Source organism: Xyrauchen texanus, chromosome 14, assembly GCF_025860055.1.
Source record: "Xyrauchen texanus isolate HMW12.3.18 chromosome 14, RBS_HiC_50CHRs, whole genome shotgun sequence".
Lineage (NCBI taxonomy): Eukaryota > Metazoa > Chordata > Actinopteri > Cypriniformes > Catostomidae > Xyrauchen > Xyrauchen texanus.
In genome coordinates this window covers 21,590,792-21,614,411 of record NC_068289.1, presented here as the reverse complement: position 1 = coordinate 21,614,411, position 23,620 = coordinate 21,590,792, and the positions used below count along the sequence as shown (strand labels likewise).

Here is a 23,620-nt window from a genome sequence, read left to right as displayed (position 1 = left end):
CTCAAAGAGAAAAATGCAAAGAATACTGTATACAAATCCACCATTTGGACTATGGGTTTATCTTGGAAAATTGCCAGGGACGACACGTTTTTTTTTAAAAATTGCGCAGGGGTCATGTCCCCCGCATCCTACGCGGCTGCTACACCCTTGGTCTATTATTGTTTGTGTCTGAATTTAATGTTATACAAGCACAATATGTCCAGTGTTTTAAAGCTTTTGCATTCTACATTGTGTGACTTGAAGTGGTAAGGGTTGAAGGTTTTTCCTTATCCCCAATAATGGAATATTATTTATAGAATATTTTATATATATATATATATATATATATATATATATATATATACTTTGTCTAATGTTGCTGAGTTTGACTGATCTTCAATATCAATCTTGTCTTACTGTGAATTGAGTCAAATTTCTCTCTTGAAAGAATAACATGAAACCTACATAGGTTTTAAAAGTTATTTTTCTTGGTAAGCTTGATAACATTGTGCAAACAGTATATGGTCATTCTACGACTATCATATAAGTCATGTCATATGCAAGTTGTAACTACTTTTATCCAAAGTGACTTACAAAAGAGGAAAACATAAGCAAATCATCTTAAGGAGACAGTGGTTTGAAAAAATGCCATATTACTAAGTTTGACTAGCATCAGAATAGTAGTATTCAGTAGTAACAGATTAAAGTGCCACAAGAATTTTTATTTATTTATTTATTTATTTATTTTTAGTGACTGGTTAAGTGCTCATGGAAGATGTGTTTTAAGTCATTTTTTGAAGACAGAGAGTGAGTCAGCTTCAAGGATGGAGTTGGGAAGGTCATTCCACCTTTGTGGTGAAGCTGAAAGGCCGGGAAAGTGTTTTGGTGCCTCTTTGTGTTGGTACGACAAGGCGACGTTCCTTAGCTGACCGCAGACTTCTGGTAGGTGTGTAGACCCAGTGACTGTTTTGTATGCCAGCATCAGAGCCTTCAATACGTGCATCAACAGGCAGCCAGTGGAGAGAGACAAAGAGTGGTGTAACATGTGCTTACTTTGGTTCATTAAAGACCAGACGTGCTGCTGCATTCTGGATCATTTGCAGAGGTCTAATTGCACATGCAGGGAGGCCTGCAATGAGAGCGTTACAGTAGTCAAGTCTAGGTATGACAAGTGACTGAACAAGCAGTTGTGTGGCTTGTTCAGAGAGGAAGGGTCTTATCTTCCTAATATTGTAGAGTGTAAATCTACATGATCTTGCAGTCTTTGAGATGTGGTCTGTGAAATTTAGCTTGTTATCGATGGTTATGACCATTTTGGAAGGCGATGCTGTAGTTGTACCCAGCTGCACAGTGATGTTGTGTTCAACAGCAGGGTTGTCTGGAAAGACAAGGAGTTCGGTCTTGGCTGGGTTTAGTTGCAGGTGGTGTTCCTTCATCCAGGCCGAGTTGTCTGCCAGGCAGGTAGCGATTCGAGCAGTCACTGTGTCTCGTTAACTACTTGCATACACATTTGCACTTGTGTTTACCGGCATCTGCAAACCACATAGAATGGCATTACGCACTCATCCACTTTCATAGGTTCTAGGGCTTTTGTAGATTTGTGGATAGATTTATTGAACAGACATCTTCATTGTTTAACCTTTTTTGGTGCAAAGGACAAAATGGCACTTTTACCTATTTGAATTAATATCAGATGCTAAAACTACATTGAATAATAGTCCTTACCAGGAATATACTTTAACATCTATTGTTATTTATGCTTGAGGACTTGCTATTGGCTTTTGTCATGAGGTATGTCAGTGCAGGTTCTGGGGACTGTTTGGGTTATTATTAATGAACATTTAAAAGTTATTGGGGGTTATAGTTATGTTTTAGGTTCCGTTTAATGTTAATTATATTATTTTATGTTATGACGTGGGTTTTTTTTTTTGTTCCTTTGAGTAATCTATGATACTGTTTGACAAGATGGCTATTCAGAGCTTTGAATGAAATGAATCAATTGAATTGGTAAATTTATCAGTAAATTATTCTGTTTTTCAAAGTGCCCTTATCTCTACACACTGGTGACGCCTGCTGATTAAATCATTTGACTCAACCAGTGTGATACATTCCTAGAAGCATTAGATCGAAACATTGCTTAAGATTTCAAAGCTTTATGAAGCGTGATTCTTAAGTGCCCATAACTTGGTATAGTTTGCTGAAGCCTTACCTTTTGATTGCTTGAGGGAAACATCAGTTTGATCATTATTTTCTATCAAGAATAGGAAAGCAATAATTCAAAGCAGCTAAAGCAGCTCCGTTTTAGTCAATTACCATGCTGTACTGCTATTAATGCGTGTGCCAGAAGTGCACATATATTTTGTCAGCAATAAAAATTGTGGTGGCATCACCACAGGTTAGGTCCCGATGCAAGATAACTAAAATATCCAATGAAAAAACACTTTTAGGATAAATGAGCCGCGGTTCAGATTAAACCATGTGGGGGGCCGTATCCAGCCCGCTGTCTGCTCTAGTGGTTCAATCCTTATCTTCAGAAGCGATTTGATGGGGGTGGGTGAGAAACAGATCAATTAAGTCCTTTTTACTATAAATCTATACTTTCACTTTCATATTCTTTTGTATTTGACTATCACATTCTTTGTGCATATTGCCACCTAGTGGACAATGAGGAGAATTTATAGTAAAAAATAACATAAAAATGGAGCTGTTTCTCACCCACACCTATCACCTATCAAAATCTCACTAACATAGATTTTACCACTGCAGTTGTGTGGATTACTTTTATGCTGCCTTTACATGATTTTTGGACCTTCTGTTCTGTGGCCTCATGTTTAAAACTCTAAAAGTCCTCCTAAATGTGTGCGTATGCACAAAAGTCAGATTTTGCATATACACAAAAGTTTTCAGATTTATTAAACCGTACGTACACCAAAACCTGCGCAAAGTTATCTTTCCAATCTTCCGAGCTAGCGGATTTATGCACGATTTCATGCACATGATTTATTCCCCACCCTGTCTCCTTCCCGAAATAACCAGATATGGAATGTACAATGGCTTTTTCACCTAATTCAATTACCTTTTTGCCTTCTCTACTTAATTTAAATTGTCCTGTAGTAAAATATTCCATGTAGAATCTCATTTAATATGAGATGCTTAATAAATACTTGCATGCATAATAATTAAATAATAAGCAAAAGCAATGCTTCATGGGATGAGTAGTTAATTCCCTTATAAAAGACGTTAAATCTTGTACCTTTTGTCTTTTTTTGATTTTCATATATTATTGCTGCAAATCAACATTTTTAATTCATCTCAGAGCTGCTTGGTTGTGGCTCATGGCTTAGAACTCTTTATTGAAACTTAATCTGGAGAAAATAAATGGTAAAAATACTTAGAAACCAAAGCAGCTGAAAAATCACTAGTCATTGTTGTGCTCTATTTTGGCTAAACTCAGCATTTACCTTTCAGCACTGTGGGTTTAAAGTGAATCATAGTTCAAACCTGGATTCAGTAAGTGCTGTAAATTCTTTATTTCTGCTCCACTGACCTCCATTCATTGTTTCTTATTCTAATTTGCTTCATTTGAAAGTGTGATGTGTGTTTAATGTAGGAGATCATCCTGATGTGGTCTGGCTGCATAACGGAAAAGAGATCCAGGAGTCAGAGGACTTCCACTTTGAGCGGAAGGGGAGTCAGTGTACTCTCTTCATACAGGAAGTGTTTCCTGAGGACACAGGCACATACACCTGTGAAGTTTGGAATGAGGCTGGAAGAGCTCGAACTGAGGCCTCACTCACTGTACAAGGTAAAATTATATATTTTTAGTTTAGATTCAACTTTATTGTCATTGTGCAAAATACAAGTACAGAGCCAATGAAATGCAGTTAGCATCTAACCAGAAGTGCAAACAGCAATATTTATAATATAAATGTGAGTGTGTGTGTGTGTGTGTGTGTGTGTGTGAGTGTGAGTATATACAATGTTTTTTGGTTTTTTTGTGCAAAGTTATGAGGTAGAAAAGCAGAGACCAGCTCAATGTAAATGTCTATGAATACAGTACAAGGTGCAAATGAAGAAGTATAAAACTGAAGGTGCATTGTACAGAATAAAGTATAAATATGTCAATATATTTATATGGCCGGTGACCAAAACAGTGCAAGCAGCATCAGGAGGTAGAAGTTATGTGCAAAGAAATGTGCAAGGGAATGTGAAAAAAACATTTTTTTGTTAGTGTGGGATGTAGTGTTCAGTAGGCTGACAGCTGAGGGGAAGAAACTGTTCTGGTCTGCTGGTGTGACAGCGAAGACTCCTATAGCGTCTCCCAGATGGGAGAAGAGTAAACAGACCGTGTTTGGGGTGAGAGGTGTCTTTGATAATGCTTCTCACCCTCCTTAGCAGTGTTTGTTGTGAATGTCTTTGACTGAGGGTAGCTGAACTCCAGTGATGTATCGGGCAGTTTTTACCACCCGCTGGAGTGCATTCTGGTCTGAGACAGTGCAGTTGCCATACCACATTTGATGCAGTTATATATCTTCCTCCTTTTATAAAAATGTCATCGGATGAGATAGAGAAATATCAAAGTTTGTGGCATCTGGAAACAAATTATGCTAAATCTTTTCTCAGAACCAAATTGTCTTTTAAAGGTGCACTCAATAACTTTTGTCTTTGTGTCATCTTGGACTTACACTGACACCTAGTGGCTTGGATGCAGCATCATTTAAAATCAATAGTTTTCAGTGTCAGATGTCAGTGTAAAGATTTTGTATTCACAGTCAGTCATGATTACTTAAATCAATGAGTGAAAGTGTCAAATAACAGGACGGTTACTGAGATTGAGTAGTATTTAGCTGATCATGTGAGCTTTTATATGGTTACTGATATGACTGGAGTCTTAATGAGGAAAATATTACTGATTGCACCTTTAAGCAGCTGGTGTCAAGGTGATTTAAGTGGGTGTATGATGATGTGTTGTGCTATCTTTTAATATAATAAATTACACTTGGTTTTATATTTTGTATCTAACGCAATGACATGCATGTCCAAATACTTTTTGTGGCCACTTTAAAAACCAGACTGATTTCATAACCGTAATGTTGAGAGAAAAGTTCAAATTCATATTATGAATGATCTACGAATTTGTTATTTGACTCCGATAATTATGCTTTCTTGTTGACAGAGCCTCAGGATGGAGTTCAGCCCTGGTTTATCACTAAACCAAAGTCCTGTTCTGCCTGTCTGGGTCAACCCGCTCTACTCTCCTGTGCCATTGCTGGTGATCCATTCCCAGAGTTCCTCTGGATGAAAGATGGTCAGGTGATATGTGGAGGTAGAGATTTTGAGATGCTGCAGAAGGAAGATGTGGTGTCACTGCTCATCAGGAAAGTGAAGACGTATCATGCTGGAAACTACGAGATTCATCTCAAGTAAGAAGTTTGCATTTGAATTATTGTTTGAAATGTACATTTTTCTTTTATTCTTGTAATGTTGTAATATATGTTACAAAATACATTTGTAACTGTTTATTTTTTACAGTTTAGAATCTCTGTAAATTGACAAGGTTTGGTTATATTGTTTTTTGAGACTGTTTCAGTCATGAACATATAAAACATAAGTACAAATAAAATTATATGTTTAGCATACCCATGCAATTTTCTGCAAACAAATGAAACCTATTTTAGCATTGTGACTGTACATCACATGTACAGTCACAATTGTCATCACATCACGTTCATTTGTAAAGTATTCATATATGATGGCAGTATCTGTTGTACTTCCTTTATGGTGATTAAAAAACTGAAGTTTAGAAAAACAAAAAACTGTTAGAAAAATTAGACGAAGACTTTGACTCTTCATGACTAATTTTTTGACTCTTGTGTTAAAAGAAAATTATATTGTTCAGATTTTTCTGTCAATTTACACTGTTTAAAATATTTTTTACTGTAGTAATCAAATTCAAAAGAAAAAAATATTGTATATTAATGGTAAGAAAAAGCCTATTTGAATATCATGATTAAATTTTCATGACAATTAAGCACATTAATTACCCCCAAAATCATATAACTGTAATTCAAAAAATCTCATTCTCATACTGTACTGTGAAAATAATGATATACAGTACTAAAAAAATTATTTATATTGCATGTTAGTATCTGTTGTACTTTAATTTATTCTTATTTAAAAATAGTATTACAGTAAAACTATTTTTACTGTATGTTTACTGTATTTCAGTAAAAATAATTATATTGTGTTAGTTTAGATTCTCTGTAAATTGATAAAACAATTTGTTCAAAACTTAAGTCTTCATAACAAATTTTTGACTCGAACATTTAAAAAAAAAAAAATAAATATATATATATATATATATATATATATATATATATATATATATATATATATATATATATATATAATTTCAGCTCTTGGTCAAATTGTTCCAACATTTTTTCATTCTAAAATCTTAAACAAGATATTATATGTGCATATAGTTTTAATGAAAATGAAGCCTATTTTAGAATCTTGACTATGTTTTCATGACAATTAAGCAGATTTTACCCTGAAATCACTAATAAAAAAATATAATTATCATTAATGTTATTTATGTGAATATAATGATATACTGTCAATAAATATTGTAAAATATTTATATATCATGGCAGTATTTCATGAACTTTTAATTTGTTGATTTAACTGTTGTATAGTTAAAAAAAAAACTAGTGTAGTAAAAAGAGTCTAATGAGAATCATCATTGAGAATAACATGAGAATTACAAACAAATTCAAAGTAAAACTTTGAAATGGAAAGGTTGTGCATTTTAGTTCATTTTAGTAAATTTAGTAATTTACTTTTTCAATCCATGAACTTTACAGTTTAAAAGTCTGTTCTTATGTTCTCAGGAATAAAGTAGGAGAGTGCAGATCAGTGGCCCCGCTGCACATCAGCGAGGACCCCATCCCATCTGCTGATGAATCTCATAAATGGTACAACCTATTCTTGCTCTCGTCTGCCGCAAGGCTGTTTGCAGCCCCTGCCTTCTTAACCCCGGCACTAAATCTATATAATCTCTCTATAAAACCAAACACTCTGTTTATGTTTCCGCATTCATATGTGCTGTTGTCTAGAGAGGAGCATAGGTTAGTCTAGGGGCCCATTCTTTGTTCATTTCCCTATATGGAATCTGAAGTCATCTGTGATGCAACTTTGTCATGTTGAGCTAACTCTCCCTTTCATTAAATTTCTCTCCAGTGTGGGCTGAGCTAGCAGAGGCTTTAAACATCTCTTGATTTTTTTTCTCCACTCTTCCTGTAGCAGCCTAGGGGTGGAGAGCACTGCGCCAGGCAGGGGAGGACAGCGCAGAACTCCCAGCCTTGCTGAATCACACTCTGTGCCACCGTGGAAACACGACAGTCAGGATTGGGAAGAAGAGGAGGCGCATGCCACCCTAGGTCTTCTCAAAAGGCGCATCAAGACCAAAGAGCATCAGGAAGAGCAGATCCGACAACAGGAGGCCGAACAGATAGACTTCAGAACTGTGCTCGGCCGCAAGGTTACCACGAAGAGCATCTCTGAGGAAGACCTGAAGGAGATCACGGCTGAACAGATGGACTTCAGGGGGAACCTCCAACGGCAGATCAAGCCCAAGACCCAGACTGAGGAGGAACGCAAGGTCAACTCTCCTCAACAGGTAGACTTTCGAGCAGTGCTGGGAAAGAAGGGAACCCCTGGTCCTGGATCCTTTGTGAAAACACAACCCAACAAGAATGAAGCTGATAACTTCAGATCTGTGTTGGGCAACAAGAAAAAACAACCAAGCCAGAACACGAATGGAGAAAGTTCAGCTCTTAAAGACAGCGACGGAAAGGAGAATGATATGAATTGTGTATATGGAGGGATGAAAGAGAAATCGAGAGCAGGTGGAAGGAAAGAGCCGGTGTTCACTCAGAAACTGAGGGATGTGACTGTGCTGGATGGGGAACTTTTGCATCTACTGTGCCAACTTTCATCTGAATCTCCAGCCAAAGTGACATGGACCCTTGATGGGAAATTAATCAAACCATCCAAATTCATAATTATTGCCAATGAGGGTCAGTGTTCCATCTTAATATGTTATATTTGCACTTACACTTATCTCATAGAGAGAATTAATTTCTGTTTAGGTATTTATTAGGGGGTGTTAGACATTCCCTAAATCTGTCCACATAGTGTATATGCACACAAGGAGAACAGATATTTCTAACATCTAAACATCATACTTCACATAGTGGCTTTATTTATCAAGGTTCATTTCCATTCATTTCATTTGTTGCTAAATTATTCTATTTTGGTCGCATAACACTCAAATGGGATAGAATGGCAGGCGTGCGATTGGATGAAGGTTTATTCATGATGTTTTTTGATGTGTTGGGGCAGTCAGTGGTCATGATTAGGGATGTGCAGAGAAAAGCAGCAAAGGTGTGTAGGGAGAGATGTCTCTCTATGGCTTGGGCAACTGTTCTGTCTGAACAGGGTATAAGGTTTATGATTAACGATTATGGTATAAGCTGCCCTGTCTTACTATCAGAGTAGCAAATAAAAGAATGGATGTGAAAACAGAACAATCGTACATTGAATCTCTGATTGTATGTATGCATTTCAGAAATATTCTGGGATAAATGCCATGGAAGCTCAACAGCATCTGTTGTTTGACCCATAGACTTCATTATAATTGCACAACAGTCAACGTGTGTGTGTGTGTGTGTGTGTGTGTGTGTGTGTGTGTGTGTGTGTGTGTGTGTGTGTGTGTGTGCGTGTGTGTGTGTGTGTGTGCGCGCGCGCGTGTGTGTGCGCGTGTGTGTGTGGGGCAAGTTATAATAATTTTTTGTCAATTTACAGCATGCATGTGAGTGGTGAGACAAGCGTCTACACTTTTTTTTTTTTTCTTTAAGATTTACACATTTCATGTGTATAAAAATATAGTAAATTTTTTAAATATATACATGTTACAATAAATGTAATTTGTTAAATATATAAAGTACAATGCATTAAATACCCTCATACCCAAAGTAAAACAGTGTCCTCTTTTTGGACAACCACAAACCTGGTCACCCTAGTGGACAGGGAAAATGGAGATACCTGAAAACAATTAAGTATTAGTTGTCGTTGCACAGTCATTTGATCAATTCAACCAAAAACAATCAAGGTTGTGTCCCATGTGTGGTGGCATTATTCTGCCTGTTATTCACTTTGATAGCATTGTTAAAGATAAATGTTACTTTGTACAACCATTATATTGCATTCCTTCAAAGGTGAAGGAAGATTACTCGGAATTGCTGTCTGGCGACTGAACAAGAGGACAATTGCTTTTCAGACCATACACTGGTCAAACAAACCGGTTGTGCTGACCCAAACTCATGCCATTGGTTTTTCCATTTTTGATGTGTCAGGTTTGTTGGGATGCTCAACAAACCGTGTTGATGGTGCCACAGATGCACAGTGTTTACACTTAAAGAGAATCAACCTACCAATGGCTTATAGTTCTTGATTTGCCATGTACACACTACAAAGTTTTGGTAGTGAAAACTACAATTAAATCAGAGAGTGAATCCCCTAAATTTTCATTCCATGTGTGTACGGAACACAGATTATCTCGCAACTGCAATGATATATAAGTGGATTATTCTCGGACTCTACTGTATGAGTTACCCTGAGAATGCAGGGCTGATAAGAGAAGTTAATAAACGTAAGTTCGGGAGAAGCACGCCCATCTAATCTTCCAATTAATTACCAGTATATAAAAGCAACCTCTTACCTCGTCATAACGTCAGCTCTCACAACACCCCACATCTTACCCTACTCCTCCTTTTATATCAGTCCAGACTACTATCTCCATCCTTACTAGTCTGGGGGGGATGATAAATTCGGTCAAGTTTCAAGTCACCTCCTCGAGCTCCATTGCGGATAGCAAGCCAAACCAGTTTTACCATTCACACAAAGATTATAGGGGCAAGCAAACTTGTGTTTATACGAATGAAGACGTGTACTTCTGTTTGTGTGATTTACATCTCATTCATGCCTTCAAACACATTAACAACTAGTTGTTCAGTTCGGCTCCATACACACAAGGTGGAATTTATGAAATGCCATTATCACTACCTGAATTTTTCAGGAGTTCATTTTGTTGTAGAATGTGGTTGTCACTCTCGTGAATTACCAAACTCTTTGCGTGCAGAAAAGGATTAAGAAATCAAAGCTGAACTGAAAACCGTATTTAGCTGCAGTGTGTTCGTAGCCATTGTTGTCTCTGCATATCAAGCCGGGGAAAAGCCAATTTGAGAAAGTATTTAAACATAAAAATATTATACACTTTAGCTTTAATGTATTTAACCCTGAATATTAAAGAGCATAACCATTAAATGTTTCATTGTGTCAGCAGGTGGTCAGTGCTCTTTAAGTATTAATAAAGCTCTTCCTGAGGATGAAGGACAGTATGTATGCAGAGCAGAGACCAGCGATGGCAGAGCAGAATGTTCTTGTATGGTCCTGGTGGATGGTAAGTAGACCTTATCATACCCACATCATTATACTCTGCTGTCTGAGAGATGTGTAACTTTACCCTGTGACAAATATGTTTTTATTTTTTCAATGTTTATTAGGTAAAGTGCAAAAAAATGTATATACCATAAACCTTAAAGTTTTGTATTATACAATTTTTAAATACTTATTTTCCTAAATTCTCGAAAATAGATCTGTGTTAAAAGAACATTGGGTTCTCAGAAAATATAATAGTTTTAGCTGTCTGTTTAGAGTTGGGCAGTGTGCCTGACTATCTCCCCAGAGACTCCCTGAGTTCTGCAGCTTCCGGTAATTACTGACCAGCTCAGGCTGCATTGCTTCCCCAACATGTCCAAAGAGCTCTCTGTTCTGCTTTACAGAGGACATGTAGATGTTTCTAGATATCTCTGTCCTGGCAGCCATCTCTAGATCTCGCTGTCCGGCTTTGCAGGACATGTCTCTGTCTTGACAGTCGTCTCTAGATCATTTTGACCCGATTTACAGTTTATATATGTCTACAGTCTGTTAGCACTTTGCAGGACATGCCACTACATTTATCTCTATATCTCACTGTTTCTCTTTACAGATACTTATACAGGCAGTTCAATATGCCCTACTGCAAACTAATGTTGAAAACCATTATACAGTCATTTAAGGCAGTGCATAAAGATATTAACCACTGTAAATGTATTCCATCCAATGTATGTGGCAGAAACCCTATGCAGATTAAAGCAAACCAATACATAGTTCAGCAAACCAATGTATATACTTTAAAACCAATGTCCAGAGACATAAGCCAGCACATATTATGTTAAATCTCAGAAAACAGAAACCAATATATGCAGGGTTATAACAATATATTTTAAACCAATGTTTTGACCATTAAACCTTATATGTGACCAATGGACCAATACATCTTCACACAATATACACTCACTGAGAACTTTATTAAGAATGCTATGGTCCTAATAAAGTGCCCAATGTGGTCTTCTGCTGTTGTAGTCTGCCTCAAGTTTTTACATGTTTTGCATTCAGAGATGCTTTTCTGCTCACTGCAATGGTTCAGAATGGTTATCTGAGTTACTGTATCCTTTGTCAGCTCAAACGATTCTGGCCATTCTCCATTGACCTCTCTCATCAACATTTCTGTCCACAGTACTGCCGCTCACTGAATGTTTTTTGGTTTTTGCACCATTCTGGGTAAACTCTAGAGACTGTTGTTTGTGAAAATCACAGAAGATCAGCAGTTACAGAAATACTCACACTCAAGCCACAGTTGAAATCACTGAGATCACATTTTACCCCATTCTAATTGTTGATGTGACCATTAACTGAAGCTCCTGACTCGTACATGCATGATATTATGCATTTCATTGCTGTCACATGCTTGGCTGATTAGATAATCACATGAATATGTAGGTGTACAGGTGTTCCTAATAAAGTGCTCAGTGGGTGTATATGTAATATATATCCCAACAGTCTTCTCTAGATACATCTGTCTCACCTTGCAGGAAATTTCCCCACACCTATCTCTTGATCTCTCTGTCCTGCTTTGCAGGAAATGTTTGTAAATCCAAATCTAGATATTTGTCTCACTTTACAGAACACATCCATACAGTCCTCTCTCTATAACATTGAAGGACATCTCCCCATTGCCATTTGTAGACCTCTGCCTCACCTTGCAGGACATGTTCCCATGGCCAACACTAGATCTCTCTGTCTCACTTTGCAGGACATGTCCCCCCAGCCATCTTTAGATCTCTCAAAGCAGGACATCTCTGTAAATTCACCTATAGATGTTGTCTCACTCTACAGGACAAATTCATGAAGTACTCTCTAGATGTATCTCACCTTGTAGGACATGTCCCCACAACCATCTCTGTACATTTGCCTCTAGATCCTACTCTACAGGACACATCCATGCATATTTTCAATGGTGGCACATTAGCCTTAGTCAAGTGTTTTAAATTGGTATCAGTAACTTTGGTGAATATTTAATACAGTTTCCCTTAAAGTGGCTTCCACATTTTTAACTCAGTTCCTTTTTTTAACCTTGGGTTGACTTTGATATGTTTGGGTCTTTTAATGGCAACAGGCTCCCAAAGGCATTACTTACTGATGCAGTCAGTTTTAGACCATTTGGGATTTGTTTTAATTTATTTTTTTTGTTGATCCACAAATTGAGAAACTAAAGGGGAGGCAGTATAAGCTGTATTCATGAAGGTCACATGACCTACTAATTTTTGCTCTGTTCCTCTCTGTATCCATCTGTCTGTCTGTGTTCAGATCCCAGTGTATCCACAGCAGCTGATAACCGGAGCAGGAAGCCCTCTACCCCGACCACAGAGAGTAAGTTTCCAAAATATGTACTTCCTTTTTTTAGCCCAATATGGAGTGGCGTGGGAGCTGTGAACCTTTCCCACTACTGTGAGCACACACATACACACAGTCATACACATATGGCTTTCAGAAGCTTTTTTAGATGAAATAACCATGACCTCAGAATAATCCCTTTTTTTAATCTGTTCAATCATACATGCGTAGAAAGAAAGAAAGAAAGAAAGAAAGAAAGCAGCTGATAACTAACTCTAACAGGAAGCAGTCCATTTGATCTCTGATAAGGTGAAATTGAGTGAATTCATATTAATGAGCTGAAAGACGTTTCAGCTGTAAATATGCTGTAAACTTAGTAAAATATATATTTTTTTTATTATTTGTTGTTGTAGAAATATACTACCCTGCTTTAATTAACCAAATTAGATACTCAAACAAACAGAGAAACCTCTCTATGTGTAGACTTTTTCATAATGATCTTTTATGTAATCTGTCATAATGTAGTGTTTAAACAATTTTGCACGCTGACTGGATGTTCACTCACACAACCAAACACAGAAAAATAATTTTTTATTTTTTTAAATAACATGTTTAGAAGAAACAATATACAGTAGAAGTTGTTGTCTTTTATAGAGTAGTATTGAAGTGGTATAGAAGCATAATACAGGACAACACAGGAGCAGGTCCTTTAGTTGTTCTCACGTCTCATTTCTGAGAAGCTTCTTTGTATGAGGTGCTGGATAGTAGATTAAAAAGTAGAGAGAGAGATCAAGACATGTACTGCATGAATGCTTTGCAAAACTAGCCAAAACTTCCATGTATGGACTCAGTTTCTCCTCTCTCTCTCGGGATCATGTTTTTTTATTTCTTTTTTAATTTACATCAATGTTTTCTAAAATTCCTAACATTCTTCAGTGTTTATATTAAACCTTTATATACTGTTGGGTCTACTTCTCTTTCCCTTAACTATTAGAAGATGTTTAGTTTTTGCACTGTATCTTAAGAAATTACTGCTTACTCTTAAAATATGCTGTATGTGCCTCACAGAGTGTGTAAACACTGTTGCAATTTCAAAACATTGCCTTTTTTTGAGCATCCCGACATAGCAACGTTGGCTTAACCTATGGCATGAGTTTGGGGCAGGACTATCTGTTCACGAATCTGTCATGTATGCATCTGAGTTATAATGCTCATGCATCTGTCATGTGCTGAAATGTTCAAGCATCTGCCATGCATGCACCTGTGTTATACTGTATCTATACATGTGTCATGCATACACTTGTGCTGAAATGTTCATTCATCTGCCATGCATGCACCTGTGTTATGCTGTATCTATGCATGTGTCATCCATGCACCTGTGTCATAATGCTCACACATCTGCCATGCATGCACCTGTGTTGTACTGTATCTATGCATGTGTCATGCATGCACCTGTGCTGAAATGTTCATGCATCTGCCTTGCATGCACCTGTTATACTGTATCTATGCATTTGTCATGCATGCACGCACATGTGCTATATTGTTCATGCATCTGTCATGCATGCATCAGTGTAATAATGTTCATGCATCTGTCATGCATGTTCCTGTGCTGTTATGTTAACACATCTGTCATGCATTCACCTTTGTTATAATATCTATGCATTTGTCATGCATTCACATGTGCTATATTGTTCATGCATCTGTAATGCATGTACCCATGCTGTAATGCTCATGCATCTGCCATACATGCACCTGTGTTATATCTATTAATGTGTCATCATGCATCTGTAATGCATGCAACTGTGCTATAATGCTCACATATCTGTCTTGCATTAACCTGTTTTAGAATGCTCACACATATGTCATGCATGTACCTGTGTTATGTTCATGCATGTGCCTGTGTTGTAATGCTCACACATCTGTCATGCTTGCAATTGTGTTAATGTTCATGCATCTGTGTTGTAAAGGCCATCTCGGATTACACACACACACACACACACACTCTTGCAACAGACACAGGGCACTTGACTGAGGAAACAAACGTGAACTTTTAAGAAAGTGTACTTTGGATTTCTGCTTCATTGTACTTAATTGCGCTCCTCTATATGAGAAAAATAAGTTAATTTCCAGTTACAATATATTATGCATATTGTGGAATATTTGTAGAATACACTTGGAAAGGTAGGCAATACTGTACTGTGCCTTTACTTGTGATTATTATTGGCCCTTAACATGTTTCATGCCATAAAGTTTTTAAAGATGGCTTAAAGATCAGACTTATCTGCCTGTATAGATGATAGATTTAATTTATATTTCATTTATTGGTTCAGTAAATGTTCCAGTGATGATATGCAAATCTATAATGCATAATCAGCACTCTAATTACCGTCTGTGTAAGTTTGCATTAGGTCATGACATTGTTCATTTTGGCTCAATAATTAACGTATTTTACTTTTTTTATGAACAGAACCTCCCTGTCCTCCATTAATATCCTACAAAGACTGTTTAGAAAAGATTTTGAAACCTACAGTTGAGCATTGTTCTATTCAAAACAATGCAATGCTTTTCACAATTAAGTGTTTAAACCAAATTTTTATTTTTTGGTCAATTTTCCTGTATAGTCCAAATCATGCCACCATTTATATTTTATTCATTAGCATATTTTGGAAAATAATTATGAATAAAAAAAGATTTTTTAAAATTTTATGGCACAGTAACAGACCTACTCCATTGATAATAATTGGCTGTCTATGGACAGTTTGTAAACAATTGCCCCTCAAAATGTCTGTGCCGTCCCTGTTGGTTCCTCAATCATAGAGTTTACATTCTGTCATTGAGTGTGTTTTCAGTCATGAAAAATCTGGGATTAAAAATCATAATGCTGTGAAAACAAGCAGAGCTCTCTTGGACAATGGAAAATGGAAACCTCCAAAGCATCTCTGATTCACTGTTGGATATTGAACCCAATTAGTGTCTTAATGGAGAAAACACCCACTAAACACTGCTTTGCACAATTAAACACTGCTTTTCACAATTAAGTGTTTAAACCAAATTTTTATTTTTTGGTCAATTTTCCTGTATAGTCCAAATCATGCCACCATTTATATTTTATTCATTAGCATATTTTGGAAAATAATTATGAATAAAAAAAGATTTTTTAAAATTTTATGGCACAGTAACAGACCTACTCCATTGATAATAATTGGCTGTCTATGGACAGTTTGTAAACAATTGCCCCTCAAAATGTCTGTGCCGTCCCTGTTGGCTCCTCAATCATAGAGTTTACATTCTGTCATTGAGTGTGTTTTCAGTCATGAAAAATCTGGGATTAAAAATCATAATGCTGTGAAAACAAGCAGAGCTCTCTTGGACAATGGAAAATGGAAACCTCCAAAGCATCTCTGATTCACTGTTGGATATTGAACCCAATTAGTGTCTTAATGGAGAAAACACCCACTAAACACTGCTTTGCACTGTGATGTCTGTTTGCTCCTTTCCCTCTCTACTAATGACTTGTATATCTTCTCAGTGTTATTAGAAAGCATCACCGTTATTATTGCTGAAATCTCAAATTATGTAACATGTTAAATGTAAAATTTTACATTGAAGGAGTGACCCGAGCCATATCTAGAGACCAGAATATCATAGAGACGTGGAGGTGGCCTCTTATGACAATAATCAAACACACTAGCAACCACCTAGAAACACGTTAACAAACACTTAGAATAGCTCAACATAAACATGGCAATGCACAAGCAAGAATCAGTCACATTTTCATACAGAAAATTGTGTGATTGTGTTCATACAGAAAATGTGCACATCTAGTTCCTAATGTTCCTACATTGTGTTTCTTAGCAATTGGCTATGAAATCTGTCTGAACCATACAACGTTGTGTCTTCTAAGGTCAATTTGTTTATGCAATGGATTAAAGTTCTTCTCAATTTTCTGTCTTTCTATATTTCACTTCACTCGCTATGCCACCATGTAGATGTTTCAATAATCCAAATTAAATTAATTTGCTTATTTAGGTCAATTGTGAAAGTCTGAGTTTTTCATAGCATGGTTATAGTATTATAGAAAGAATCTGAAGAGCGTGTTATCTTTCCTGCTTTCCGGGTCTTTCTTTTTTGACTATCTGGTTTTATTTAAGCAGAGGGTGACTGTTTAGTATTGTGTATTTGATTGGGGGATTTAAGCACTGGAGGGCACATATTGTCTGTTCTTCTATGACTTAAAGTTGTCAGGATTTTAAATAGACATGTTTGATCTAATGCCCTCACACATTGTAGACTAAACATTGTGAAATATAAGAGTGGGGATTCTATTGGCCTGTGGGTGTTGTTGTGAGGCTTTGTGGTGTCATCTAATAAACCCGTGTGATTTACATTTTTTTTCAGAGCAGACACTTTCTCACCAAGGCCAGTGCACATGTGTTACTCAGGTCTTTACCCCTGCCCATTTCTCCTACATTCAACACATTGACTATGAGAACTGATTGTTTGCTTGCCATCTAATCTACCCAGACCTTGACATGTGGTATTGTTAGGGGATGATCAACTTTATTCACTTTATCTGTGAGTGGTCATAATGTTTTGGCCAGTATGTGTGACTTCACACAATATAGTATGAGGAATACGTTTAAGATAATTAATGCCCATTGCAATGAATATGCAACCTATATGGGGACTAGTTCATTCAATTATTCAAACTCCCACTTAGACTTCAGGAAACATTTGTATAGTGTCAAATTTTAAACGAAATTTCTCAAAATATGCATTTAATCACGATTAACTACAAAAAATATGTGATTAATCGTGATTAAATAAAATTATTGACTGACAGTACTAATTATTAGTCATACTGTGTGATTGTGCCTCTCTTTTGCTGTTGAGCATATGCCAATGCTGCAACTTGTGCCCTATGTTGCTGTCCCTTGCTTTGTGGAATCATAAAGTTTTTAACTTTGTTTTAATGTCTGTTTGTAAGTACAGTTGAGAGCAGAGATGTGTTTGGTCCTTATACCATTTTTGGGAATTCAGGTGAAAGCTATCTGAGAGTCCAGCCTGAAACAGAAATAGAGTTTTGTTAGAAAAAGGATGTTGTCATTTCCATGGTTAGAGAGAGAGGAATGAGAGAATAAGCTCTTTAGCAGAAAGAGGACTGGAATGTCTTACAACTGACAGAATAACTCCTCAGAAGTTTGCCATTGCTTCAGATTAGAATAGCTTCATTGCCACCACTGCTGCACTGGGCTTGTGTTTGTTGGCTCTGCCTTCACATTGTTTCATGACAGCGATCAGATGTAAAATAAATAGGGGCCAAGAGCTATTTCCTGGATTCCTGGAGGGGATATTTTTAGTATGACCAAAAAAGGCAAAGAGCAAAGTACCTTAGCAGCTGATCTCTCTCAGGACATCCAGAAAAACAAATCTCTTCTCACTGTATCCTCTCCTTTTGTAACTTACTGCATGTTCTCTCAAATATTTTGGATTCTTTGAGTAAATCTGGTGATCCATATAAACATTAGTATATGTATGCATGTTACATCAACGTTATTTTAAATGTGCAGTATAAACTAAACCCCCCATAAGAGGACTGTTTTTGTAAAGCAGAATGTACAGAAGATGGGGTGGTTTCTTATTCATTGCTGTGGGAAACACTTAAATCTTACATTCTGGGACAGGTTATTTCTTAAACCGCACATTCAAGTGAATCACAAGGATACGTGATCGCATCACAAGGATACGTGAACTCACTTCTAATATTTTTCAGCTTGATCAGCAGCTTGCCAATTCCCCATTCACAAGATCAATTTAAACGTCTAGATTTACAAGCTGAACTTGATCTCATTCTGGCTGAGCGGCTTCTATTGCATTCTCTTAGTACTTACTATGAACATGGTGATAAAGCTGGTCGTCTCTAAGCTCATCAGTTAAGACGTCAAGCAGCTAGCCGTCTGATTCAACAAATTCAGGACCTATCTGGTAATTTGATATCTGATCCTGAAGGTATTAATGCCATCTTTAAATCTTTTTATTCGTCCCTATACACATCTGAATATCCATCTGCCCACGATACGAATTCCTTTTTACAGAATTTAGATTTTACTGCAATTGAGGGCTTCCTACCGTTGACGCTTGCACAAGAATCCATAATGCTGCTACTAAAAAGAGACTGGCTAAAGTGTTGGCATCTTGTATTGTATTATTATATCTGAGGAACAAACAGGTTTCATCAGACGGAGAAAGTTATTCTTCAATGTGCATTCTCTTTTAAATAAAATTCATCTTAAACATTCTTCCAAGGCACCTGAAGTTGTTATTTCACTCGTTTGACCGTGTGGAGTGGGAGTATCTTTTCACTGTGCTTCAGAAATTTGGATTTGGGGATACATTTATTAAGTGGATAAGTCTTTTATATGCTTCTCCTCAGTCGAGTGTGTACACCAATAACAATAGATCCAGCTATTTTAAGCTTGGATGGGGAACGCGACAAGGGTGCCCACTTTCCCCTTTGCTGTTCGCCCTGGCCATTGAACCATTGTCGATTGCTTTGAGGTATCCCCGTTGCTGTAAGGATTGGTGATGTTAGGCATTGAAATTATGCTGTCACTTTATGCTTTATGCCACCCCACAAGATCAAATTTTGGCTCAGTGTGTCCACTGCGCCATGTATATATACCTCTCTGCTGGCCTTGCTTTCTTCACCCCTATCATTTAATGTCTCTTTAGCGTACTTGACACATAATCAAGTAGTTGTATCTACCCTTCGGATTTTGTGCCAGTTTAGGCGACATTTTAAATCTACTTCTGGTTCAACATTGATGCTGCTATTGAGGAATCATATATTTACCCCATCTCTTATTGATCCTGTACTTAAGCAGTGACATGCAAAGAGCATTAGATGTTTTCAAGACTTATACAGAGATGGCACATTTTGTAGCTACGTACAATTATCTTCTGATTTGGGGTTATCAGGGTCACACTTGTATTGGGTTTTTGCAGATTAGACACTGCTCTGCTACATTATTCTCTAATTTCCCATCTCTGCCCCCTATGCTAGTATGGGAAGCATTTCTGCAATTCAATCCACATCACAAGTCACAAGTTTTAAGAATTTATGGTTATGTTTTAGGTTTAGATAACTGCTCTTGACAAAATTAAAGAGCATGGGAGTTGGGAGAAAGTCTTGAAGAGGACTGGTGGGCGGGTGCACTGGACAGAATACGGTCGAGGACTATTGCACGTCTTTGCTTCATACAATTTAAAATACTATACAGAAATAATTTTTCCAAGGCCTGTTTATCTGAAATATTTCCTGATATTTAAGATAGATGTGACAGATGTCATGCTGCTTGGTGCAATTTGAGTCATGTTTTTTTACTCGTCCTATGTTGCAAGATTTTTGGGTCAATTATTTTACAATTATGTCTGAAGAGTTATAAAAAGTTTTGAGATACAAAAGATTTGGTCTCAGTTTAATTCCAAACAATTGGATATTTTATTTTTTACCTCTTTGTTAGCCAGGCACCATATTCTACTCCACTGGAAATTTTGTAAACCTCCAACAACCTCCCAATGGCTAGTGGATACCATGTATTTTCTGAAACTGGAAAAAGTAAGATGTTCTGGGAAAAGTAATTTCTTTAATAAATGGCATCCCTTTATTGCTTACTTCAAGTCTCTTAGTGTCCTACCTCCTGTTTAATTCATGAGTATTTATATATATTTTATTTTAAGTTTATATACATTTTATAATGTCTATTGGTATTACTATTAATATTATTTTCTTTATTTTTTATGTATTTAATTTTTTTAGGGGATATGTGCTTTCTTTGGTTTTGGTCTAAAAATATATAAAAAAAAAACAAAAAAAAAAAACAAGGTGTAATAATCTATTGTTGTAATAACGTTTGTTTAATAAAAAGTTTGAACATAGAATGTACAGTCAAATGATCATTGCAAAATAAACCCAACGTGTTTATCGGTTTCCATAGCTCAGACACAAAACTGTACACAGAGCAACTGATAGGTCAGTTGAACAGTAAATCTACTAGCCATTCAGCTTGCATACTCTATGATCCAAGCTGATAAATCCTTCGACATGTAATCTGTTTGCCCATGGGTCAGCAACTTTTTTGACATGAAGTACCATTTTTAACTTTCCTTGTTAATTACTGTGACAACCCCATGTTGCTTTGTTTAAACTGTTTATTTCCAGATGTAATTTCAGATTTTGGCTCAGACTTTTGAACCCCAAAGTGTGTGCGTGTGCGTGCGCGTGTCCGTGCTTTTTCACTTTAATTATGTAGCCTAATGTCACCGTCTTTGTGGTTTAGGGAGAGTGTGTATGCTGGGTTGAAAATCTCAAACATTGACAGAGGTATTTACTTATTTACATCAAATGTTGTTGTTAAGCAAAATGCAACAAATTAAAGAACTAAATGTTGCTAAGCCATGCAGCACGAATGACACAAAGCGGACGCATTTAGCCTACTTGGCATGATTCACCGAAAATGAAGGTGCCTGAAGTGATCTGTGCTCGTCTTTTGGCGCAGTTTTGTCAAACTTTGATAGTGTTTAGCTCCTCATTGAGTTAAATTCCATTCATTAAAATGTGCTGCATGATTATGAAGTAGGATTACATCAAGAGGTAGATTGGCACAAAGGTGCGACGGACTTCAAAATAAAATCTTGCTTTTGCTCATGTGGCAGTGATTACCCCTCCACTTCCCAATGGTGGCAGGCATACCATAGGTTGGCTACCCCTGTGTTAGCAATCAACTTGCATTCTCTCTCTTTGTATAGTATTTAAATTGCCTCAGTTGTTTGCAGCATGCTATGAGAGTTTTATTCTTCTCTGAAACCCTCCTCCTTCCTAGCACCACTTGCCTAAATCTGCTTGAAGGGATTGTATGTATGTCTAATTGTAAAGCAGCAGCATGTCTTGTGGGGCTGTCACTATTATTTTTGTAATCGAGTAATCTGACAATTATTCTGAGGATTAATCAACTAATCTGAAAACAATATTTAATTACTCAGATTGCATGATGTTGACTTAGTCATGTTTGGCTAAAATGTGTTAATTACCATAATTGTGCTCTACATTTTAATCATATCGACAACAAAATGATTGCACCAACAATATTTTAAGTCAACAGACACCCAAAGAGGAACTATAATTTAAAAATGTAATCAATTCCAGCTGACAGAGATTGGCTACTCTAGGTGTGCCCAACTTTAAATTCAAGATCTTGTTCATTTAATACTTGCAATCTGCCATTTCAATGTCTAACCATAAATCACATTTATTGAGAATAAGTTCTATTCATGGTTAAAATATTTTATGGTGAAATAAAAGCAATAATTTATTTTTTCTTACTATGTATCACATACATGCAACACACAGTAATTGCATCATTCAGAGATGCATGTTTTCATTCTCTTGCATTGAGCTGCAGCAGTTGCGGGCATTGATTTGCTTGTGCTACTGTACATACTGTTCAGATCGCAAACTAATATTGTTGCTTGCCATGTACAGTGTAAAAATACCCTAAGCCTCTGGATGTTCAGCTCTTTGAGTAAACACTGTTGAGCATTTCTCATCCGACGACTTGCCACTTCTCCCTCAGGTAAACCTGTTTTATTTTGTGTCTGCGGGGCGTGAGACGCGCTGCTGGTGTGGCTAGACTCGCATTGAGCTTTGACTGCATACAGAGCTCTGGCTCTATTCAGTAAATAAAGTTCTCTGGATTCCCACATTTAATTTTACCTGTGATAATGGCCATAAACCATTGTGGGGCATGGTAAACTATTACAATCTCAATTGTCATGAAATCTACTTAACATGAGCAGAAAGATGGCATTTACATTCAAATGGGAATCAATTTACACTAAACAGAATCCAAATCATAATTTGTTGAATATAACCTTTTTATATTATCTGGATTGAGTCAAATTTACTGAACAGAGCTCGTTTTACATGATTTTTTTACACAAGCATTATTTCATTATTTTGTTTAGTGATGCACCGATCAGGAAATTTGAGGCCAATACTGATCTCTGAATTTGTTTATTTATTTTAACACTAAGATCATCTGATACGGATATCAATTTAAGTGCCATTTGCCACATTTTTGCAAGTTATATGCTGCAGTTATGCTTATATACTTCTCAGTAAAATTACTAACATTTATTTGTATGGAAAACGGTTATGAATAGTTCTGTTGTCACTATCAAAGTTCATTGTGATATACTGGCAACCAGTAAAAACAATGAGAGCATCACAGAAGAGATAAGTTCAAAAAATACAAAAATATACAGTAAAAATCCATTACAGGATCCAATTTTTGCCATTTTGTTGTAACACATCACAAATTTTTAAGCCACTGCGTAAAAACGTGGTGCCGGTAAGGTTACATTTTAATTGCTCTTATTAGTGGTTTTGTGACCAAAAATGTATCTGATTTAAATTGGGATTTTCACAGAGTAGCTCTGGGATGATTGACAGATATTGAGACTACCTGGAGAGCACTCTTGTTTGATTGAAACTGAGAGCACACATGAAGAGAGTGAAGCTGAAAGCGCTCATAATCAAACAGTCTGTATTGCTCAATACACTGTATGATTGTCACGATGTTACATCACGATTTGTATTTGCATTTGTATTTGTTGTTTTATTCTTTTTTTTATACCCTTTTCACTGTTCTCTGGTCACTGTGCAGTGACTTGAGTCAAAATAGAGTGCAAAAGTCTGGATGCAAAAATCCCATTCATTTTTTCCATAGACTAAAAGTTTATA

At 36.6% G+C, this 23,620-nt stretch overlaps 1 protein-coding gene across 4 annotated transcripts in view; it reads left to right on the top strand.

The window, feature by feature from the left end:
• LOC127654793 (myosin light chain kinase, smooth muscle-like) overlaps positions 1 to 23,620 on the top strand; it is a 180,119-nt gene that overhangs the window by 125,175 nt on the left and 31,324 nt on the right. For 3 of the 4 annotated variants that reach the window (XM_052142220.1, XM_052142221.1, XM_052142218.1), the window contains 6 exons: positions 3,590 to 3,784; positions 5,156 to 5,402; positions 6,873 to 6,956; positions 7,285 to 8,060; positions 10,388 to 10,504; positions 12,793 to 12,855. In XM_052142220.1, the coding sequence (XP_051998180.1) occupies positions 3,590 to 3,784; positions 5,156 to 5,402; positions 6,873 to 6,956; positions 7,285 to 8,060; positions 10,388 to 10,504; positions 12,793 to 12,855 (1,482 nt within the window). The remainder of the gene's footprint in view (positions 1 to 3,589; positions 3,785 to 5,155; positions 5,403 to 6,872; positions 6,957 to 7,284; positions 8,061 to 10,387; positions 10,505 to 12,792; positions 12,856 to 23,620) is intronic. The other variant, XM_052142219.1, reaches the window with a different exon arrangement.